Source organism: Pseudochaenichthys georgianus, chromosome 12, assembly GCF_902827115.2.
Source record: "Pseudochaenichthys georgianus chromosome 12, fPseGeo1.2, whole genome shotgun sequence".
Lineage (NCBI taxonomy): Eukaryota > Metazoa > Chordata > Actinopteri > Perciformes > Channichthyidae > Pseudochaenichthys > Pseudochaenichthys georgianus.
The window spans coordinates 9,714,602-9,736,811 of NC_047514.1; the positions used below are offsets into that span (position 1 = coordinate 9,714,602).

General features: G+C 41.1%; 1 protein-coding gene across 4 annotated transcripts in view; it reads left to right on the forward strand.

The window, feature by feature from the left end:
- The window catches only part of palm2akap2 (PALM2 and AKAP2 fusion), an 85,000-nt gene that overhangs the window by 41,660 nt on the left and 21,130 nt on the right, over positions 1–22,210 (forward strand). For all 4 annotated transcript variants that reach the window (XM_034096010.1, XM_034096011.1, XM_034096012.2 and 1 more), the window contains exons 7-9: positions 1–15; positions 1,383–2,213; positions 8,583–8,668. The exon at positions 1–15 is cut by the window's left edge and continues 102 nt beyond it. In XM_034096010.1, the coding sequence (XP_033951901.1) occupies positions 1–15; positions 1,383–2,213; positions 8,583–8,668 (932 nt within the window). The remainder of the gene's footprint in view (positions 16–1,382; positions 2,214–8,582; positions 8,669–22,210) is intronic.

Genomic DNA, 22,210 nt, shown 5'->3' on the forward strand with positions numbered 1-22,210 from the left:
CAGCACCAAGGCCTGGTAAGACAGAGAGAGAGAGGGAGGTAGAGGAGAGGAGGCTGAGGGTGAGGGTGAGGGAGAGGGAGGGGAGAGAAGATAGAGGGGAGGGATGATGGGAAGATTTTGGGCCGCAGCCAAGTGGGGATTATAACCAGGACAAACTCACGCGCACGTGGAGGGTGGCAGGTACCAACACACACACACACACACACACACACAACACACACACACGCTCACACAAATTGAGTCGAATTTCATAATGACACACACTTAACCAGGGATACAAAAACGTTATATTGAACATTATGGGTTGGATCCATATATGATTTGACTTTGGAGAATGTGTGTTATCTCCAGGTAAGGTATAACTTTTAAACAGGACTACAACTCAGATTTGTATTAAATAGGTTATTATTAATAAGCATTACTTCATTACTTCTAATTACCTCTGTAACAGTACTCATATATGTTTTTGTTTGTATGGTTATATATAGCTATACAGAGTTAAAAATGTATTACTTTAGTTGTGGACTTTACATAATTTCTACTCTAGTAATAAAATAATAATTATAACAACCATATATACATATACTTATTATATCTTTATTTGTTTAGAATTTAACCAAACAAGGTGTTAAGTACTTTATAAAATACATTAGAACAAATTAAAAAGCGAAACAACCGTAGGAAATATACTTACAATGATAAGAGCTAATTATAGTGTTAAGAAAGCCAAAACAGTACAAAATATACATTTTTAAGTATTAAAAATAACAACAGAGAGGTTACCAATCAGTCATGTTATGATAGTCAACGGTTCATTATCCTACATGTGTGTTTCATTGTGTTTGGGGCTGCTGACTGTGCAATGAGCTCGGCTTTCAGGGCAGCGTGATGAAGTTAGACACTTGTTTATGATTGCAGTAAGATAGACAAGAGGGTAAGAACAAATTAACCTGATGTATGATTATTATTATTTTAATATACCTTTATTATCACTACATGAAGTGTCGTTTGTCAAAAGTGAGGACTAAAGGTCAAGTACTTTTCTTGTCATTTCCTACATTTTTAGCCATCTTTATAGAAGGCAATTACCATATTCTAGTTGTCAATACTATAACTAGATATGTTGGTGTACTAAATGCACATAATGCCGATAGTTTGCAAGGTGGTTCCATCACCATTTGTCTTTTGCAGAATATATAACCGTTTGAATGAGAAACTTATATTGCAGAGATCACTGTGTCCCCATCCTCATGCTTCACTCCCTCCACTTTTTCCTCCCAACATCCCTCACCCTCTCCACTGGTTCCTTCCCACCCCCTCACCTTTACCTCCAACCCCACTCCCTTCTGCATCAACCCCTCCTCCCCCTCCCCTCCTAACAGCAATGTTTGCCATGGAGATCAACGTGCAGCACGACCCGACGACCGGCGAGCAGCGCATCCTGTCGGCCAATCGCGTGAGCCCGCTGGATGCGGCGTCACGCGGCGTCAAAGTCTTCGACGACGGCAGGAAGGTGGTCTACGAGGTCACATCCTCCGGGGGCGTGTCCACCAGCAACATGATGGAGAACGGGTGGAGCTCCGCGCAGGTGGACCAGCTGATCCAGAGAGCAGTCAGGCCGGGGTCTCAAGGAGGCGAGGGCGACGGGAGCAAGGTGACGGTGACCCCCGCCGCCCCGCAGGCCTACATCTCCCCTGCAGATACTGATGACCTGTCTCCACCCTCCTGCGCTCCGCCCTCCGTTCCTTCGAGCCCGCCCGCCCAGGTGACCCTCCAGAGGGAGCCTCAGCTCGGCATGATGCCCCCTTCTGCTCCCATCACCACCCAGCCCGCATCCTCCGCCCACCCCGGTGGTGAGTTCAGCTCGCTGCCCCAGGCCAGCACAGAGCACCCGATCACCATGGTGTTCCTCGGCTACCAGGACGTGGAGGACACGAGCGAGAGCAGGAGGCTGCTGGGATTCGACGGCACCGTGAAGGCCGAGGTGGTGCTCATCGACGAAGACGACGAGAAGTCTCTGCGGGAGAAGACGGTCACCGACATGTCCATCATCGACGGGACGGCAGCCGACCTGGTGTCGGGGCGGCCGGCCACGTCAGAGGGCGCCAGCACGGAACTGTCATCCGACGGCCATGACCCCGACAGCGCCTCCTCGCCCCCCGCCAACCCCGACGCCAACACAGCCCCCCTGCCAGGCCTCACCCCCGCCACAGGTACAGACAAGAGGAAACGCTGCGAGTGCTGCATCCTCATGTGACTGAATCTTCTCCCTCTTCCAACCCTTTTATTATTACCCACAACACCCCCTCTCTTCTCCTCTGTCTCTGGATGGTTACTAACAGAAGCCCCACCTTCTTCCTCCTCTTCCTCTGGACTCTGATCGGCTGGCACACACATGCACGCACACACGCTCTCGTCTGACCTTTGACTTCACGTTATGACCTCTACATCTCTGCTCTTTCATTACCCTCCTGTCTCCTCAGACGACTCAATTACAATTAAGCTGTTGTCCCTTTGGTATATCACCGGTAAACAGACCTTCAAATTAGTTGTTGACAAACAGCTTAAACCAGGTAAAATGATATAACAACTCTCAGTGGACCATCACTCAGAATACAGCGGTGTCTAACAATCAACTAGGTCATCACCTCTAAATAAGCCAGTGTATAAAACATTAAAAAAGGTCGACACAGTCTCAGTAATATCCCACTCCCTTTTCTGTAAATTCTCCCCTGTTGTCTCCAAACACAACACACCCTCAAACAAAACCACCCCCCCTCCCTTGTACCGTCTCTCTCTGACCCGGGGGAGGAGGGTACTTGTTGCCTTGGTTTCTTTACGTGCCTCTTCATTCTTCCTGACAAAAAAAAAAATAGGGAAAAGTTTTCTATTAGGTTTCATTTCGGTTTGCTGTTGCTATCTGATTTTCTATTGTTTTGAAATGTAAAAGGCCATTGAATTGTTGGGACGCCTGTTTCCGTGGGAAACTGAAGTTTTTTGACATTGTAGTTAGCAGTAACAAGACTCTTTCTCTCTGTCGTTTTTTTATCCATTAACTCCAGCTATTCCACTGCTGAGGCCATTTCCTCCTATTCTAGCACTTCCTAACTCAGCAGCCAATAAGAAGCAGTGGAACACCTTTTGGCAGCCAGTAGGATCTATACAGCCAACGTTTTCCAGTGTGTCTAAAGGCTACAGAGCACAGGAAGCTAATGGCAGCTTAATGAGTACACTGGCAGCAAAGGAACATGTATTTCCGCCTATGAAAACAAACATGGATTACTACCACAAACAGTAGGGCACAAAGTTTTGAATAATAAATATTATTGAGCACTACCACAAGACTCAATGACAGCCGTGCTCATGGGAATTAGCGTGTTCATGTTCATCTTTTTGTCCAGAAGGCCAACAGAGATCCATTGTAGTCTTACCAATTCAAAGACACGGAAAACACTGCCAGCTCATGCTGTAGTAACCGACCAGGCCCTCGTTTACAAGGCTGCTGCAAATAATGTGGCCTGGGTGTGGTAATAACATCAAATATATATATATTACACTGTAGGTCATTTACTTGGCTGGTTTTCAGAAGAAGCCCTCAAAAGCGGTAATCATCCTCATTCTGTTGAATGATAATGGACGCTGTGTAAAAGATTTTGGTTTCATTTTGTCTTTGATGTTTTAGAGGATGGCAATGCTCAATAGGCATCTAATGAATTGCTACACTTTGCCATTTTGCCCTACTGTAGAAATGGCTGTCTTTAGTGTGCGATCAATAAATGTATATGGACCAGATATGTGATTGAAAAAGAAGCCTGCACATTTATAAAGACGTTAGAGAGGCTCTTTAGATCCAAACAATGTGATTTGGTGTTGTTTGTAAATCACATCAAAACTATTTTTTTCAACATGAAATAATAAAAAAACTGACCTCAAGAGCCCCAAAACCTTTTTATTCAGAGTGCAGAACTTCTCTTCTCTACGCAGCCAATGTGTTTGACTGCATTACTGGTCCTGGAAATACAGTAAAGAACACAACATCTCTATGCACTGTGTACTAACCCTACGGAGGCACTGAGAGGCAAGTGAGAAAAAAATGCTAGTATGATCTAAATAGTTTTTTGTCCTTAGTTTGAATTGGGTTTTCAAGGATTCTTCCCTTACATTTTTTCATCTGTGAAACGGGTGCATAATAAAAAATTAAAAACCTGATTAAAAAAAAAAAACTCTGATTGGAAAAAATATGTTCTTAAGTAATTACAAATATTATACTGACAAACCCTTTATTCAACTGTTCTATAATCATTTATTTTTTAGATCATACTTATGAAATAGATCCACAGAGTTATTTTACTCACTTGCATTTATTGGCTCCGTATTTCTTTGAAAGAAAATGAAAGCCAGAAACAATATTTCTTGGCAACAAATGGTAAATGTCCAGCATTGAAAGGTCTCTGGGTGAATCAGTGGTATCTTCACATGGCTCTGTGCACAGCAAAACAGTCCCACCACTGAACTGTCAATGCAGCACTTGTATGCCGGCCTCCAAAACATACAAGCTTTAGTGTGATTGGCCACTGCTGCTGTCAGTCAGTCCAGCTGGCTGTGTGATTGGCCGCCATGCAGGGCCCTCCGGGGTCTAGTTTCTTGTGTAGATAAAGAATGTAAATATGCTATATTCTATTTAGTGATTTTATTTTCCACATCTATATAGAGATCTAGAGATACATTCTGATTTATTATGGGTACTAGACATTGTTCTAATGTCCTACGATGCCATATGATGACTGTATGAGTGCACAAACACGAGCGTTGTATATTTTCATTCTTCTAACTTCACTGCTTTGCTGTGTGTGTAATCTCACAATTAACCCTCATCTGACCACCACCAGCTTCTCTGAACTCTTGGCGGCTGCTACCATTTCCACAAGTGTTTCGGTTGGCCTCTATCGCATCTGAGGATCTTAATGCAGTGGTAGGATCTTAAATAACCACACCATTTGATTTGCATGGTAGCCTAGTAACTGCAAACCATTGAATTCACATTACTATCCAAAGCAAACCACAAGTTTTTTACTATTTCCATCGTGGCAGCCATTGGTTTCCATTGATTTCCATTGATTAAGGTGAAGTTACTTAACTGGAATTGCTTGAGACAATTCATATTTACAAAGTCTTTAAATAGCGATGGTTAAAATTCATGTAAAAATAACAATTTCATCAACAAAAAAATTATGCTAACAAATGTCGCCATATGGTTAATCTGAGCACTTTGTCTCAGTTATTTTTAACCTGATTAATTGGCCAAATCATATTCATTGCATGACTGTTTGGGTTTTAAAAGATTGAGGAGGCTATGCAGTGAAGCATTATTTTCCCCATGGTGTGACTTAAAGAAGCACTTACAGTCACGAAAAAGAAATCACAACCCCAAAAACACATTCAAAGAAAAAGAGAGTAAGGCTGAGTTCAAGTTAATGATGTGTGTGCGTGTTTTTTGGTGTAACGCGATGAGCTGTACGCGCACAACAGACTGGATGAGTTTACCAGCCCCACTGCCACGCCTGCAGTACTCCTCTGACTCTGTAGGGGTCTCTCTTTTTCTTGTTTGCCTGCCCTCACGGTTGTATGGACTGTTAAAACAAAAAGGAGCCATTTTCTATTGTTCAAACTTCTCTCTATTTCTCTCTCTCTCTGACTCTCTCACTCTCTCTCTGATGTCTGTATCCTCTCTCTCTTTGGTCAATAAAGCTGAGTTTCTCCAGTGCCCTCCTGCCGTCTCTTGCTTGTTGTTCTTTCCATCTGTCCCTAACATTCACTTTTTCATTGGCTGCTGACAAAGAGATCACAAGCTGTCCTTACTGCACCCCTATCTGTTATAATTCCCACTGCCACTAACAAGCAAACACACACATTCATGGTTTTTCTCCAGAATATTTTATAAAGGTAAGGTTTTATAAAGGTAAGGTTTTCAATAACTCGTTTTTAAAGTTGCACCAGCACCACAAACTCACTCTTACATTTTTTTATTTATTTTTTTGTTAATGCCCAAAACAATGAATACAACTTTTTAATGTCATTTATATTAACCAACTAGACCAAGACTAAAGCTCCATTCATAGTGAGTTCAGATGAGAATTCAAATAATGCAATAAATACGGAGGCCTAAAGCGTCAAATGAGAATACAAATCCTGGTGATCAAAGACGTGATGGTAATGTAACATAATTTGAATACACTGAATATACGTATCTGATGTTTAGGCTGCTTGGAGAAATGAGAACATCTGAAAGAAAACACAAAAGCTTTTTTTCTACCAGTTCTCCCAAGGTACAAAAAATATCATGATTAGTCAACAAAAAAAATCTCACCTGCCTTTTAGGGCTTGGAAAAACCATCTAAATAAAACATTAAAGGAATGCAGACAATTTCAAGACATTCCAGTTTAATTTGATGTAGCCTGATAAGAAACAACCATGAGATTGAATGGCTCTCTTTCAGGATGGCTAGCCACAGCTCATGAGAAATGGCTCTAATATTACTGCAACATTCCTGATGGGAATCATACTGTGTCCATGACAGCTTATGCGTTTACATAAACAATATGGAGTGGGCAGAAGCAAAGGGGGGTATTGACTTTTAGATAAGAGAAGAAAGGGAAGTGGTGCTAAAGGAAAATATGGTTAGCTAAACTGCTACATACATAGATAGCTGATCCGACTACATACACCTCCATGCGCTAGTTTTCCAGGAGCCCTGAGGCACCCCCCTGGTATCAATAGTAGGTACTGCAAGAAGTAATCTCACTGCATGCTCAATCATATTACTTTCCTGATAATTCCACTTCAGTGAAAAGGAAGAACAACATGAAAAAACACACTAAAGCACTAGATATGTTTTGCATGAGATTTTGAAAAGCACGCATGATAAGAAGTATAGATACACTTTTAAAACCATAGGTGTTTGTGTTTCATCTTTCCTGCTTATATATTGGCCTGGGTGTTATTATTTAAAAGCCTGCATGTTCTGGGTAGGGCATCGACACAAATGTGATGCACACTTCCCCAGAGTACACAATACAAGGTGATAAATGATTATATTACAGACGTCATGACAACCGGCATCTGAAAACAGAACTAATACACACAGGACACACACTGTTTTCCCTCACAGAGGATGGGTGTGTTTTCCGTGATAAAATGCAGTAATTGATTTATCTTAAGACAATGACAGCCTACAGTACTTATTACACCCTGTCACACACACACACACACACATGATCGGAGGATAATAGACATGTCAACGGTGGAAAACTTGTCCATGCCTCATAACATTGTGATGCCAGCCCACATGTACAGTTACTCAGCAGCACTGGTTAAACCCTGGTTTGTAACGTTGCACATGATTTTTGGGTCAAACTATATCTAAAAACAAAAGTATAATTGATTTAAAGCAACAATGAAATAATGCACACACTTGTTGAGGCACCAAATGAAGATGACACGTGATAATCATCTGAATGATTAAAGTTACATTTCCTGTTTCCACTGATGATGCTACTAATACTACTGCTTATACTACAGCATAACTTATACTGATACCATTGCCAAAACTCTCTTCTATTCAAGTACTTCCCTTAAAGAGTACAAATAACACATGTATAGGCATTATACATTAAGCTGGAAGGATAACTCTGCTTATGGTTAAAGTAAGTATTCATGCTAAAATGTCAGACATTTTGATTTTGAGACTCAATTATGAAGAATGCCTGCTTTTCTTTTTTGTTATATCATATTAAACTAAATATATGTGGGGTATGAATTGACAAAACAAAATGTGATTAGGTGTTTTTATTATGATGTATGTAATTATTTAATACTATTACTTAAGCAGCATTTTAATGTTAAGTAGTTTTGTGTATACATTGATTATATGTGTTGTATATAAAAACGTTATCTGCAAAGAACTGCTTAGCTACTCTAGCTGACAACTTCATCTAATGGAGTAAAAAGTAAGTATTTTCCTCTTAAGTATAGTAAAGTAAAATGATAAAGTAGCAGCAAATTATAATCCTACACATGCATTAAATACTATAAGAGTACAGTATTGTATATAGTACAATATTGTATATAGTATATTATATATTTGAGTATACTGACTTTCTATCACTGGCCCCACCGTTGCTACAAAGTACTCTGAAAGCCACATCTTTTTAAGTATTTAAATTGATATTTTCTTTAACAGTGTTATGAGGTTACTTTTGCAACAGGGGCACTGAAACAGCAAAGAACAGTCTTCAAATGAAAGAAAAATAATCAGAGTGCAGTGAAGAATTTGGATTTATTATCAGTGCTGTGTGCACGGTTGCTCTGGTGGCATTCAAAAATAATTCACATACTGTAGCTAAAATAAACAGTTGCAGTGGATCCACCATAAAATAATGTGTTCATTGTATGCATCATAGCTGATAACTATCACACACATTGTCAGAAGCATACTGCTTGCCTAAAAGATCGCCCACAGGTGCAAATAAATATGCAAAAAATATGACAATGGTGACAATAACTCTAATTGTGTCTATCTTAGGCTACGGAAAAACATCAGGGGTTACCTTGACAACAGAAAATGGGAACCAAGCTGCCATTCCGACCATGCACCCTCACACCGCCATGGTGAGTAATTTGTATCCGTGTGAGTGTGTTTTTATCCCTATCGAAGGTCACAATTACATGAATAAGTGGCTCCACCGGGTCACAAACGGCCCCGAGACCCCGAGACCTTTCATTATGTTATTTGTACTCCTTTACACAGGCTTCAAAGCAACAATTTCGAATATACATTTGTGGGCTTTTTTTCTCCTATTCTTCTTATACCTCATGGGAATACCAAAATGGAGTTCTGCTCACCTGGAAACATCTGTGCCATACAGGTTCTTTTACATTTTAGATCAAATGTTGGCTGATTCATTTTGAAATTCAAGCAAGACATGTTTAGGGAAAGTGGGCAGATCACGAAAACAAATCCCCAGAAAATTCTGAAAATCTCTGAAAATCCAAGGTTGATATCTTCTGCCATTAGTTGACAACATCTAGTTCAAGACAAACATGACATCACCAATAATAAAAAACAAATTACACAATTCTCATATCGGAAGATGGATTACATAGCAGAATCTGCGGTTAATGTGATTGCATATGAGTAACCATTGGGTGTTGTCCCTGTAGATTGCAGGCTCTTGCACAAAGTACTGTAGGCTACTGTACGTGCTTCCAGATATTGTTTGTGCTGAACCTCACATCTGCTATGGGGCGGCATGTTTGGAATGCCTTTCAGCCACATTGTCTCCTTTCTACAGGTGCAGAGTTGTTCTCCAGTGGGATCTCTATCAAATGTTTAGAATTACCCATTAAATATTTATGGCAGTACATTTAATATGATTTTACTGAACTTTGTGGCATCTCTCATCTCTAATGGGAACTTATATGAGTCTGGCGTACTGCATGTTGCATTTAAAGTGACTTACTGTACATTTTTATCTACTATGGTATTACTTTTAATATGATACTGTATTCTTAAAGGGGGTTAAATCTGTTCATAAAGGGTGGTGTATTTTGAATTGATAATGAGAATATTAACACTTATAAACCATATTCTGTCTTTGTGTTGTATGTATTACTTCAGGAGTAGTAACAATACTCTAATATAAAATAAGAAAGACACTCCATTGCCAGAGTTTGTTAGTATCAAAAGCAAAGTATATTACTAATTGTGCAGAATGGCTGTTTAAGTGTTACTATTCTATTACTGTTGCAAATCATAATAACTAATTCAAGAAGCATTACACTTCTTATTAAATGATAGTGTTTTGTTTTTAAATAGCCAAATCGGAAGTAGCTACCTATTAACCTAGAGTAAACCAGAGCCCATCGGAGCGGGCTAAATTGAACAACATTTTCCTATTAAAGGGGTATTCAGCAATTTAGTATTACACTTCTATAAAACTGGGGGCCTTATTAGACAGATTGAAAATAGAATTGTCAAATTGTGTGCAGCAGAGGCAGACATATTGTCAATTTTAGCTCCAGTATCAGTTCCACACCTGAAAAACACTGGATCCTACACTTCCCAAGATGCAAGTTGTGGAGTACTTTAATGCAATGGAGCAGCATGAGGTGATATAATAAACATACTACTTGTATCCAAGTTATCTTAAAGAGTACTTATGTGCAGTTCAGGAGTAGATTGAGCTAGCTTACACCACCAATGCCTGTTCTGGAGAGTTCTGAGTATGTTTTTGTTTTTCTGAAAATGCCACCTGAACACATTTATCTGAGGGGAGGCAGAGCTGGAGGTGGGGAGACAGGCACAGAGAGGTGGGGAGACAGAGATGTGGGGTACAGAAATGTGGGGGGTGCTGGCTGGGCTGCAGTCAGATTGTTGTGCCGCTGAATAAATGAATGAAAGGCAGCACGGCGGTAACCTGATCTGTCCGGGTCGGTCTCATTGTGCTTGGCTCGAGCTCGCGCTGGTGGCTCGCTCTCTGATTGTCTCTGGAACGGGACAGAAAACACTCCTGGGACCTCGCAAGCGCTGCATTATTCAGAGCGCGTGCCTAAAAAAAAAGAGAGAGATAGAGAGAGGACAAGAGGAGAGAAGAGTAGAGGGAGGAGGGAACCACTGGTTGGAAAAGCTGGCGCGTAAAAGGAGCTCAATGTCATCCCAGTCGCAGTTTGCAGTATACGTTATTACGTGCAGTTGAGAGCACGCGACTATCCGTTTTTACATTTCTCCTGTCCGCGTGTTCCGCTACCGTCTTCCCAGGGTGAACGCTGAAGAAGTAGACCGAAGAAGAAGCAGCGGTCAGCAGGTCGGTTACGCCTTCACCGTTCAAACCTAATCCTGGTTATTAGCAGTTTCAGTATGTTGCAAGGAGCTCCAGGATATCAACGCTTCGCTCACATCACAGGTAGATGGAATTAACAGAAGTAATGCCGAAAACATGTTTTAACTTAAGTTTCGTTGCACAGAAAACTCATATTCAAGTATCTTATGAGTGGGTCTATGAGCTTTGTTTTGCATGCTGGTGGTGTCATGGGTTAGTTTATGCACGTGTTTCTATGTAAGTGAACGTGTCCTGGTTAACAGAGAAGGAGCCTGTAATTACTCTGATTGGCTTTAAAGTATCGAGGACACAGGATACTGCACCCTGCTCTCATGAGAAACACTCAAAGGAGGTTAGTGGACCAGACTGCAGTGGTCTAGTTCTCTCTGTGGGCTCCTCCTCCTCCTCCTCTGCATCACTTTAACCTAGATATAGGAATGACCTTAACCTGCTTTTCTCCATCCTCATGCTGAATGACTTGGTTGGCAGCAGGGCCGTTTCTTCCTATAGGCGGACTATGCGGGGGCATAGGGCCCACTAGGGGGGGCCCAAGCTGAACGGTTTTTTTTTTTTATCCAAAAAACAAAAAAAGTGTAATTCATACACACAAAGATGAACAAAATGAGTAGAAGCGGGAGGGCTGAAGCATAGACTGTTATAAAGAGTATTTTTCTTCAAGAATGTTCTTAGTATGATACAAAATACCTATTGTTTTTGACAGTTTAGTCTGTACATAATTTATATGGTGCTTCCAATTGAGTTTTTCGTCAACAAGCAGTCCTAAAAATGTACATGCACAAACTTTTTCCATCTCGGTATTGCAAATCCGTATAATGCAGTCATTTCTACTCTCAGACTTTGTATTGAATAACATGTCATTTGTTTTGGCCACATTAAGGGATAATTTATTAACTGCAAACCAGTTACATAGTATTTCTAATTCTGCATTCACAATTCACAAAGATCGCCAAGATTATGATGGGAGCAGAGAATTCAAAGTTCAGGTTCAACCTCAATATATTTGGGGAGAATTAAAATGAGCCGTCTTTATTTGTAGACAGCCAAGCCCCTCCTGTGTTCGGTGAAGCATTATATGCAGGGGTGCACATCACTTTTTTGCCCTGGTTCTCAAAGGAGCACCTGGAAATGTTGCTTGGTGCTCATCCTTAAAATGAAATAAACCGTAACTTTTGAGGGGGTCTTGACTTTATTTGCCACACGGCACTGAACACACATGCAGAGGTGAACACTGAACACACATGCAGAGGTGAACACAGAACACACATGCAGAGGTGAACACAAGACAACATTAGCACGACCAGTAATCCCACAAGCTGTCATCACTACCCTCCTGACTGTTCTCCTGACTGTCTTCCTCTCTGTCAGACATGGTAGCTGATGATGTAGGCCTATACTACTTTCTCTCTGGTTGAGTCTGTGATTAGATGCTTGCATCCACAAGTCAACAGCTGGTTTTGGGTCGAAAGTCTCTGCTGTCATCTTAAACAAGTGGATGTAATCAAATAAGTATGTGAACATAACCAATAACCTACCATAGCCAATAACAAATGAATGTAACTTATTCTATTTTTGTTGTTCATTCATATCTTATTTTACCTTAACATTTATTTATTTATGCTTCTTTTTTTTATCTCCAGTTTAAAACGATATGTCTGGTTTACTGTCCTATAGTATACATTGGAATGATTTCAAACCTGTTTATCCCAATAATTATAAAGGAGTGCCTTGGAAATATGTGTTTACATAAATTGTGATCAAAACGTTTGAGACCCACTAAGATAACTTAGACTAAAGTGAACTATCTAAACACTGAGAGTCCTTTACCTCACTGAGCTGTAGTTATCAGCCTCTCAGTCTGACTGGAGAGAGCTCTCCTCCACATTATTGTAGAAACATCTTCTTCTTATATCCGTTAGAGCAGCTAGCACCAGATTCTAATAACAACTGCGCCAGAACCGGTGCACCCTCCCTCTTTCCCTCTCTCCCTCGCTTCCTCGTATTTTGGCTGTGAGCTGCGCGTGCCAGATAAGCCAACATCCCCCATTTTCATCACTTATAGCGCCCATTGTACAGGGCAAATGAAAACGTGTAACCGGGGTGAAAAGGGTGTTACATCTACTTAATTCTGAATGTTGTTACATCAAGACCGAAAATTAGGATGAGCCCCAACGGTCACCCGGTCAAAAATGTTTTTTCCCTTCCAGAACTGTCAGCGCAGCGCCTTCACAGATCTGGCGCCCTAGGCGAACATCTATAACGCCAGTGCTACGGGCCGGAGTTCATATGCAACTCACAAATGTCTTTCTCTCTCTCCTCTCTTCTCTCTTCTCTCTTTTCTCTTCTCCCTCTCTCAATGTTGGTACGCAAATGCGCCTTGTTTCAAATGACCCGGTGCTCTTTTTTTGGCGGAGGTGCGCATGTGCCCCTGCGCACCAGTTATGTGCAACCCTGATTATATGCTTACACATCCAATGTAGGATATAAACACGACTAAACTGCAATGATAGCAAAGCTGTGGCTTGTGTTTTTGGGGTAATAAAGTCTAAATAATTGTTGGGCTGTCAGCCAATAAGTGACGTCTGAGGAAGATGAAAAATGTAAATTAAACATTGTTGAGAAAATGCTGCATCTCTTGCATTTATTAACATAGAGGAGCCTTATTGTTTACCTTTTTAATATCATTTTTTGTAATATTCAATTGCTTGGTTTTCGTGAAATTAGCCTGTTTTCCTATTAAAGTGTAACAGATTGATGCATCTCCACAGATCATCTTAAAGGCTTCGGAATCCCCCCCATTGTAGTTAAAAAACTGTAAAAACTAGGGCCCCAAAACAGCATCTTGCATAGGGCCCCCAAAAAGCTAGAAACGGCCCTGCTTGGCAGAGACAGAGAGGCATTCATATTGGTGCTGCTACTTGTTATGCCCCTCACCAAACTCCATTATAACGTTGTTCTTTTGTTGAGCACTCGCATTGATTTTGTCCGCTTTAGTTACCCATCATTTCTCATCATGAAGGTTCATTATGCAGTGTTAATTTTAGATTGCATGCATGCCCTTGGTCTTGTTTTTTACAACCACAACACAGAGCCAAGTGGCAAGGCTCACAATTTCAGCCTTCAAATAACTCATGTTTGTAGGCATTTTGAATATAACATTAATGTGTTAACATTTACAAAAAAGTTGAGGCAGCCACGCGTGCTTGTATGCCCCAGAGTTGCTGTTATAAACCCAAAAGAGACATCTGGCGCATTTCAGCGAAATCCACCTGGAACCAGACTTTGTTGTTCCAGATTTGCTTGTGACAAGTTTCTAGCTTTTTTTCTTTTCCTGCAGCTGTTGCCAAGCAACTTGCTATTCTTTGATTGCAGACTTTGACAATATTTAATGAGGGATGGACATTGTCATGTAGGATGTAATTGGCTAATGGGTGTGGTTGTTTTTTCTCCCTTTTGGTGCTCGACCAGAGGCTTCCATATCTTCACCAGGGATTACATTTGATCATATTGTCAAGAGGTGGAAATAACTGACCTTGTCCCTGTTTTAACATAATGTCCAATCATGCTCATTGATTCTACTTCACTGAAAATGTTGTGACATTTTGACTGAGGGCAGGTGACTACTACAATATGAAATGGGTGATGTCGGCTCAAGAAATCAGGCATCTCTCTTTGAAACATTCTTACAGTTGTAAGATGTGCGTTAGATCAACCTTTTAGGTCTATTTTTCAAGCATCCCCACAATTGTATCTATAAATAATCCACTGATGTGATTCTCATTGGATTTGATTGGAGGGTTTAGTCTGTTTTTGTTGTCCACACTGTATTGAAAATAGCTCATCATCCATACTGTTTGGTCATCATTTGAATTTACTAGCTGATTCTGGAAATACACAGCAGAGCAGCAAACTGCCAATTCATTCACATCTTTGCCAATACCTCTGCTGGAACAAGGGACAGAAACAAAAACTGCCAGCTCTCTAATTAGATAGCACAGTCAATGATAAGAGGTGCCACGTTCTGACTGTCCCATTGACACAGTCTGTGTCTGTGTGTTGGGTGGAAGTATGTTTTCCGTCCCCACCCACCTCAGGAGCACCGTTGACTGTGAGAACATTAACAGGAACAACAAACTTATCAACGCTGTCTTCATCCTCCGAACCCCTCCCTTTTCCCAGAAAACACACACACACACACACACATAATCACACACATAATCAGACACATAATCACAGGTCACATAACAGCCTTGTGTGGTAGATGATGCGAAAGCTTGGTCAGCCAGGAGTACACAGGAGATGGAAATGGGAATGAGGTACTGAAGGAGGATGAGAGACACCGTCGTGCTGACAAGGAAACAATGAGTGCAAGGAGAGATAAAGGGCGGTGCAGGTGTGTGTGTGTGTGTGTGTGTGTGTGTGTGTGTGTGTGTGTGTGTGTGTGTGTGTGTGTGTGTGTGTGTGTGTGTGTGTGTGTGTGTGTGTGTGTGTGTGTGTGTGTGTGTGTGTGTGTGTGTGTGTGTGTGTGTGTGTGTGTGTGTGTGTGTGTGTGTGTGTGTGTGTGTGTCGGGGTGGGGGGTCGTGAGTGTAAGGCAAGGGAGGGAAAACGTGAGGAAGGGAGGTGGAGGAGGGTGCTGCCAGGAGGAAGTCTGTTCAGCATCACACGGCTCCAAGTGTTGTTGACATTAACTAGCCGATGGCCTCTCAATGGCCGATCTGTTGATGGGCCTCCACTGGCTGACTTCCAGGAAGAGAGTGATACACCGCCTTTTGTTATTGGATGAAGTCCCAAACGTTACAGTTAAATCAGCGCTGTTCACATGGACTCAGTGTCGTTGATGTGGTTGGAGTCTGAGCACACAATGTGGACATGCTGTGTCCTCCCTCAGTTCACATGTAATGAGTGTGTTGTCAGCTGACAATGAGAAGACAACATGACAGAAAAGAAGAAGGAAAAGAGTCTGGTGTGTTTGTCATTGGGAATCATGTGAGGGGCCCTTGGGCCAGCTATTAGACTGAGCTTTGAAAATGATTTTTCCCAGCATTTAAACAAAGCCGCCTCATGTTTGTGCATGTCTGTAGCTGGGATTTTAAGAGCTGTGAATGGCACTCTGTGGCTATTTTAGTGTGTCCCACAGGGAATGGATGACAGCTTAAAGTGATCATGGGAGGAACAGAAGTGTCTGTGTGTGTCTATTTAAGTGCTTCTGGTTTATTTGTTCTCATATCTTCTTTGATCATTTTGCAAAAGAAAAGAAGAGGAGGGATGCACGTTCGAAGAAATAAAAGAAGTTTTTAAAAGTTTCAAAGATCATTTTATAGTAGTGTTAGGCTGTTTAAAAGTTTGGATTTATAAAATGAAACGATTTCTCATGCCATATGAAAAGGAAACGATGGAGTGAGTCCATCTGGGACTTGGATGATTGCTTTGTTTCGGTATTAAAAAATAGTTGGTTATGTTTTTATGCTATATTTGACACAGAAGCTACAGTAGGAAAGTCAACTCATCATTAGTCAAAGTCTCAAAGCGATTGTGTAGATGGATTGGTCTCATCCACGCCTGTCGCTATTTTTTTGTTGGAATTTATTGTTACTCCGGCAAAACAAGATAACTTTCTCTATCTTAACTCTGTCTGCAAAGCTTTGATTAGCTTAGCTATTTTTGATTTGGTGCTTCCACCGCAAGGAAACAAGGGTTACTGCTTCTATAGAATGTCGAGGATTATGTCACTTCGAAAATGAATAATATTTAGCACCTACCAAGGTCAAAGACGTCATATTCCATCTTCTATCAAAGTATTTCATTCAATGTTTAGTATTTGTATTCCAGAGAGGAAGAGAATAAGGGGATGCAGGAAACACAACAATACATTCCAGCCGTGTGATGGCACCCATCACACAACCCCCGCCACCCACTATTGTCTGCAAAATCCACCGACTATTGTTATACTTTGCAACAGAAGTCAATCGTTTCACACAAAGCCAAGCACAAACCTCCTGCTAGCATAAATAGCATGTTACCAAGGCAATGAAAATTGAGGCACAAATACAAAGATTAGGATAAAATGACTTTGAGCAGAACATTTCCAATTTAAAGAACACGCAAGAACACTTTGATTTAATTAGCACAGGCTATCTGTAGTTTCGGGAAGTCAGGAGGGACGTTGACCTCTAATGTCAGGGCTTCATTTCATAACACAGTGCTGTGTTTGGTTGTTGAAAGTCTCTTTATCACATTCCAGCGTATCAGAGGAATGTCAGATTGCTTCTTGAGCTTCGGGTGGTACAGATGGTGTGAGGAGGGCTTCAGGAAGGCGTAGTCTTTATGGGTTCAAGAATTTAAGAAATTTGATTTATGGTTGAGGTTGACCCTGATTAGTATATGTCTAAGGCAGGGGTGTCCAACTCAAATACACTGGGCGAAAATTTAAAAATTGGTACTTGTCGAGGGCCGGACTGGTTCAATGTTTATTGCAAAACTTATCGAAATGAACTTCTTGCACATATTAAACCTGGAACTAACAACGCTTAAATTATTGCCGATAAAAACAACATTAAACATTAAATAATCAGTTGCATTAATTTCTTATGGCTCTATCTGCAGCTTTTCCTGAGTCATTTCTTATGGCTCTATCTGCAGCTTTTCCTGAGTCATTTCTTATGGCTCTATCTGCAGCTTTTCCGGAGACATTTCTTATGATTACATTTTTCCACAGGCCAACAACAGCTTCAAAAAAACAATTCCCCTCAAAGAAAAAACCAAACATGCCCTGTTGTCGCAAGAAAAAAAGTGCAGAAGGAAACATCCATGTAAACTCAGTGTGCTGCTCTGTGATGCTAGTTTAAGCCAGATACTTGGCATCTCATCTTGGGTGCAAGTTGATCAATGTTTGGGGTCAGGCTCTGAGCCGAGGAAATCCCCAGGATTGAGTGAAGGTGTGCGTGCAATATACCGACGGGCCAGATCTAATAGTAATTAGAAATTATCCTGCGGGCTAAAATTAAATCCACCAAGGGCCTGATTTGGCCCCCGGGCCTTGAGTTTGACAGATGTCCCCTAAGGGAAATTACTATCAAATAATGTAGGATCTTTACTGCCAGATCTGCAGAGGCACTACAGAATGAAGAGATACTCCTGCACGGACCACGAGGATCACAGTTGCTCTCTCAGCTGGATGAAATACACTTAAAGATGTTCATGAAAGGTTGTTGGGAGGAATCAGTTTGTGAAACAGAAGAAGAGAGGGTAGCAGGAGGAAAAGAAGGTATCAATCAGAAGATTTCAACACTCCATCACAAAATAACTCCTGGAATGTGCTAGACATCACACAATCTGAGGGGAGTTTTCCTTGGAGGTTAGCTAAAGGCTAGTGCTTTGATGTTGGGTGCAGATCAACACGATGTGAGTAACAGTTATACAGGTGAAGTGGCAACGGTTAAGCTTTGGATCTGAAATCAATAGAAAATCTTTGCAAGTATGGCAAGAAAAACATTATGTTTTGTCATTTGTTATTTAATCGTTTTGTTTGATATGCTCTGCAGGAAGGAGGGAATCAGTTGTGGCGTTTTGTTGATACAACGGTAACATGTCAACAAGGACTACATTTAATTTAAAGATCATAAATCTTGCTTCAGTTCATGTCGTCCTGACTCTCTGGTTGTGTTTGCTTTCTTATAATAAACACAAAAGAAATCCACTGAGATTGGTGATGACCACAAAATGGTTGCAGTATTTCAGGATTATTCTGTATCCATGATATTCATATTGAAGTCAGAAAATAGCACAGATGGGCAAAAATATAATCCAAACAAACTGGGGAATGTTGTCTTCCTGTGTGAATCCTCCTTCCTCCTGCTGTCTAAATAAAGCAAGCGTAATGATGAACTAGTTTCCTGATATAGACGGGTGATTAACCCTCTTCTCCTCTCAGTGTGAGGTAGAGCTAGTTAATGCTATAAGCTAACACTACTGTAGGAAGAGGTTAAGTCTCTAAGGACAACAGTGTTAAAATATGCCTTGGCCTTTAATGTGCCGCTCAGGCTGTGTCATCTACAGCCTCGCAGCATGGGATGCTACTTCTTGGGAAAGGTACATTTGTTACATGAATAATCAACTCGGGTCAAGGAAGAGGGCATTGCTATTTGCTAATGACTAACAGTGTCTGGAAGAAATCCTTATAACTTCACCATAATAATAATAATAATAATAATAATAATAATAATAATAATAATAATAATAATAATGTATAGTTTTACTAGTGAATGTCTCTTTGTGTTTGACTGGATTATTGAGTTCTCACTTTTCTTTTTGTAATTTAAATTTGGAACTATTACTATAAATCAAATCTTGTTAGCATTAGCTTGAAATGATAATGTGCTGCATATGCTGCAACTAGCTAGCTTGTCTTTTTGGTGTCATAGCTCTTTAAACACAGCTAGCTGCTATGCAGTGGCGGCGCCAGGTGCTATGGCTATTCTTTCACACACAGTGACGTCACAATCTACCCACAATGCAACACGCGCCATATATATATATAAATACGCCATTTTCCTGGAGGTGCAAATATCCTGGAAGTGCAAATATAAACAGCTAGCTAACGTAGCCAGGCAGAGCGCACTAAGTTTTTTTTCTGAATTAACGACCGAAGAAATCGCTCCATATCTTCGGATTACATCTCTGGACTTGAGGGGTGGGCTTTAGGTCGTTACCAGCGTAAACTAGAGCTGTGTGGGTTGTCGGATTGCCCTTACAGACTGCCTGCAGATGTATGGAAAAACGACCCTCGAAAGTGGCCTTCGTCGATTTTGGCTGCATCTACGTCTAATTTCTGGAAACACCAGGTGAATACCCCACTTGTCACAATAATATTATCATGCCATTGCATATTATGTGGTATTTTAGAGTTGACTAGATATTGATTAGGCAATAGACTTTGATATTCAGTACAGGAAGCTTAGCAACACCTAGACGGTGTACGGCTAAATCCTCGGCCTGCTTGCACCTCGCGTAAAACGGTGGATACCGGAAGTACGGTGTCGCCCTCGGCCCAATACCCGTATGTGTGTGTGAAAGAATCCTGGGTGGAGCGGATAGCCATAGCACCCCCAATAAATGTATGTGTGAAATTCATAATTTGAAAAAGGATTGATTCAAAAATAATATGCTACAGTACAGTACAAGTAGCCTACTTCTGGGTCTCTGTGTTTCATTCAAGCTGTGTGTGTGTGTGTGTGTGTGTGTGTGTGTGTGTGTGTGTGTGTGTGTGTGTGTGTGTGTGTGTGTGTGTGTGTGTGTGTGTGTGTGTGTGTGTGTGTGTGTGTGTGTGTGTGTGTGTGTGTGTGTGTGTGTGTGTGTGTGTGTGTGTGTGTGTGTGTGTGTGTGTGTGTGTGTGTGTGGCACAAGCCATTTTGTGTGTGTGCGCGAGTGAGAGAGAGAGCGCACACTGGTACCGGAGATCGTTGTGGTTAGCATCTGGTGCTAGCTACGCTAACGGATATATGGAGCTTTTTCAACAACAAGGTGGAGGGAGAACTCTCTCCTGTCAGACTGAGAGGCTCAGATAACCTCAGCTCAGGTGAAGTAACTTTAGGACTCTCAGTGTTTAGATAGTTAACTTTAGCCTAAGTTATCTCAGTGGATCTCAAAACGGTTTGGTCACGATTAATGTAAATAAGTATTTCTGAGGCACACGTTTATATGATCATTATAGGTATAAAAAAATAAGAGCATAAATGAAAAACAGGTATTAAATACTATATGACAGTAAAACAAGAATACAGTTTAAAAGGGTGATTTGTAAAATATCCATAAAGAAATAGAAAATCTGTTTACAGTTCTGTTTCATATGGGTGTTGAGAGATATATCCATATATCTCTTAATTTTGCTCTCGAAATGCACCAGATTGATGCATTTCATTTCAATATTTAAAAAATATATATCTTCCCGGGGGAGCATGCCCCCGGACCCCTAGAGGATGTTAGGTCCACCCCCCACTTGTAAAAAAAATAGCACTTTACTCCTGCTTACACCTATATGCCGTGAGCTGATTATCGAGCCTTCATTTTGACAGTCGCGGGTACACTGTGTATGTGCGTGTGGGGAGTGTTGCAGTAGAAAATGCAGCTGTAGCGCCCGGGACATTAATGGGAAACCCTAAATGTTTGAGCACCCTCTATGAAAGGTCAAGCTACCCCACAGGACCGCCAATAGAAAATATCTGGCGCCGCCACTGCTGCTATGAGTGGGAGTGACTGAGCCGTGATGTAAGCCACCAATCTAATTAAACTCCTCAGTGTATTAAAGGCCATGTTTACTTTAAACTGCTGAGTTAACTGTTTGCAACATATCAGTTATGGTGCCCATAGCCACACTAATGTGTGATTGGCTAATGATGGTAATGATGCAGATTAAACAATCAAGAGATAAACGCATTGCCAGCAAAAGAGCCTGCAGCACGCATTTGAGATGTTTTTGGTAAGGGGATCCAGAAACCAGTATATGTGAAACTGCAAAAAGCCACTTTATATTCATTATACCAAGTTTATGTGACATTAATGGCCTCTTTTCACCCGAGATAAAATCCACAAGCACGCTTACATTTTAGCTTGCCTGGCTTCAGATCTTAATTTCATTCAGACCCTTTGGCCCAATGGCCTTGCTATGTGGTCTCATCTGAGAGTCCTGTGGGACAAAATACCAAAATGGAGCTGCTTCATGCTGGGAAAGGATTACAATGATATGCTCCGTAGCTTTTTCTCCACTCACAAGCTCACATACACACACAGCAACAAGAATGACCACATCCTCTAAAACCTAAAACTCAGCCTTACTTGTGTCCCTTTCTCCTTATTTCCTGCACAATCATCCTGTGACCTGTGATTCGGATTTTCCATCTGATTCCGTAGAGGCTCATTACTTATTTTCAGTTTCAGTTTTGAGATAACTTGCATTATTTTCTGAATTATTTTATTCATGAATTCAGGCTACACATGGTGCTTTTGTTTATAAGACTGGAGCCATCAGTCAATGAAGGGCGGTTTATTGAATTGTCATAATTCAATGTGTGTATGTCTGTGTTAGGTGATAAAGAACAAAGGGAATGGTATTTGACAGCAAGCGCTGCGCATGCTTGATTAACAGCAGGGGAAAGAGGGAATGTTACATAACCAAGGAAGGGTGAGGAAGGGAAGGGGACTCTGCTGGGAAAAAACCTTTCAAAAAAAGCTATGACAATGCATCCTGAAAAAGTTTTGTCACAAGATTTTCTTTGTCCAACCAAATATGGTTAATCACAGATAACACGACAGAGAAAC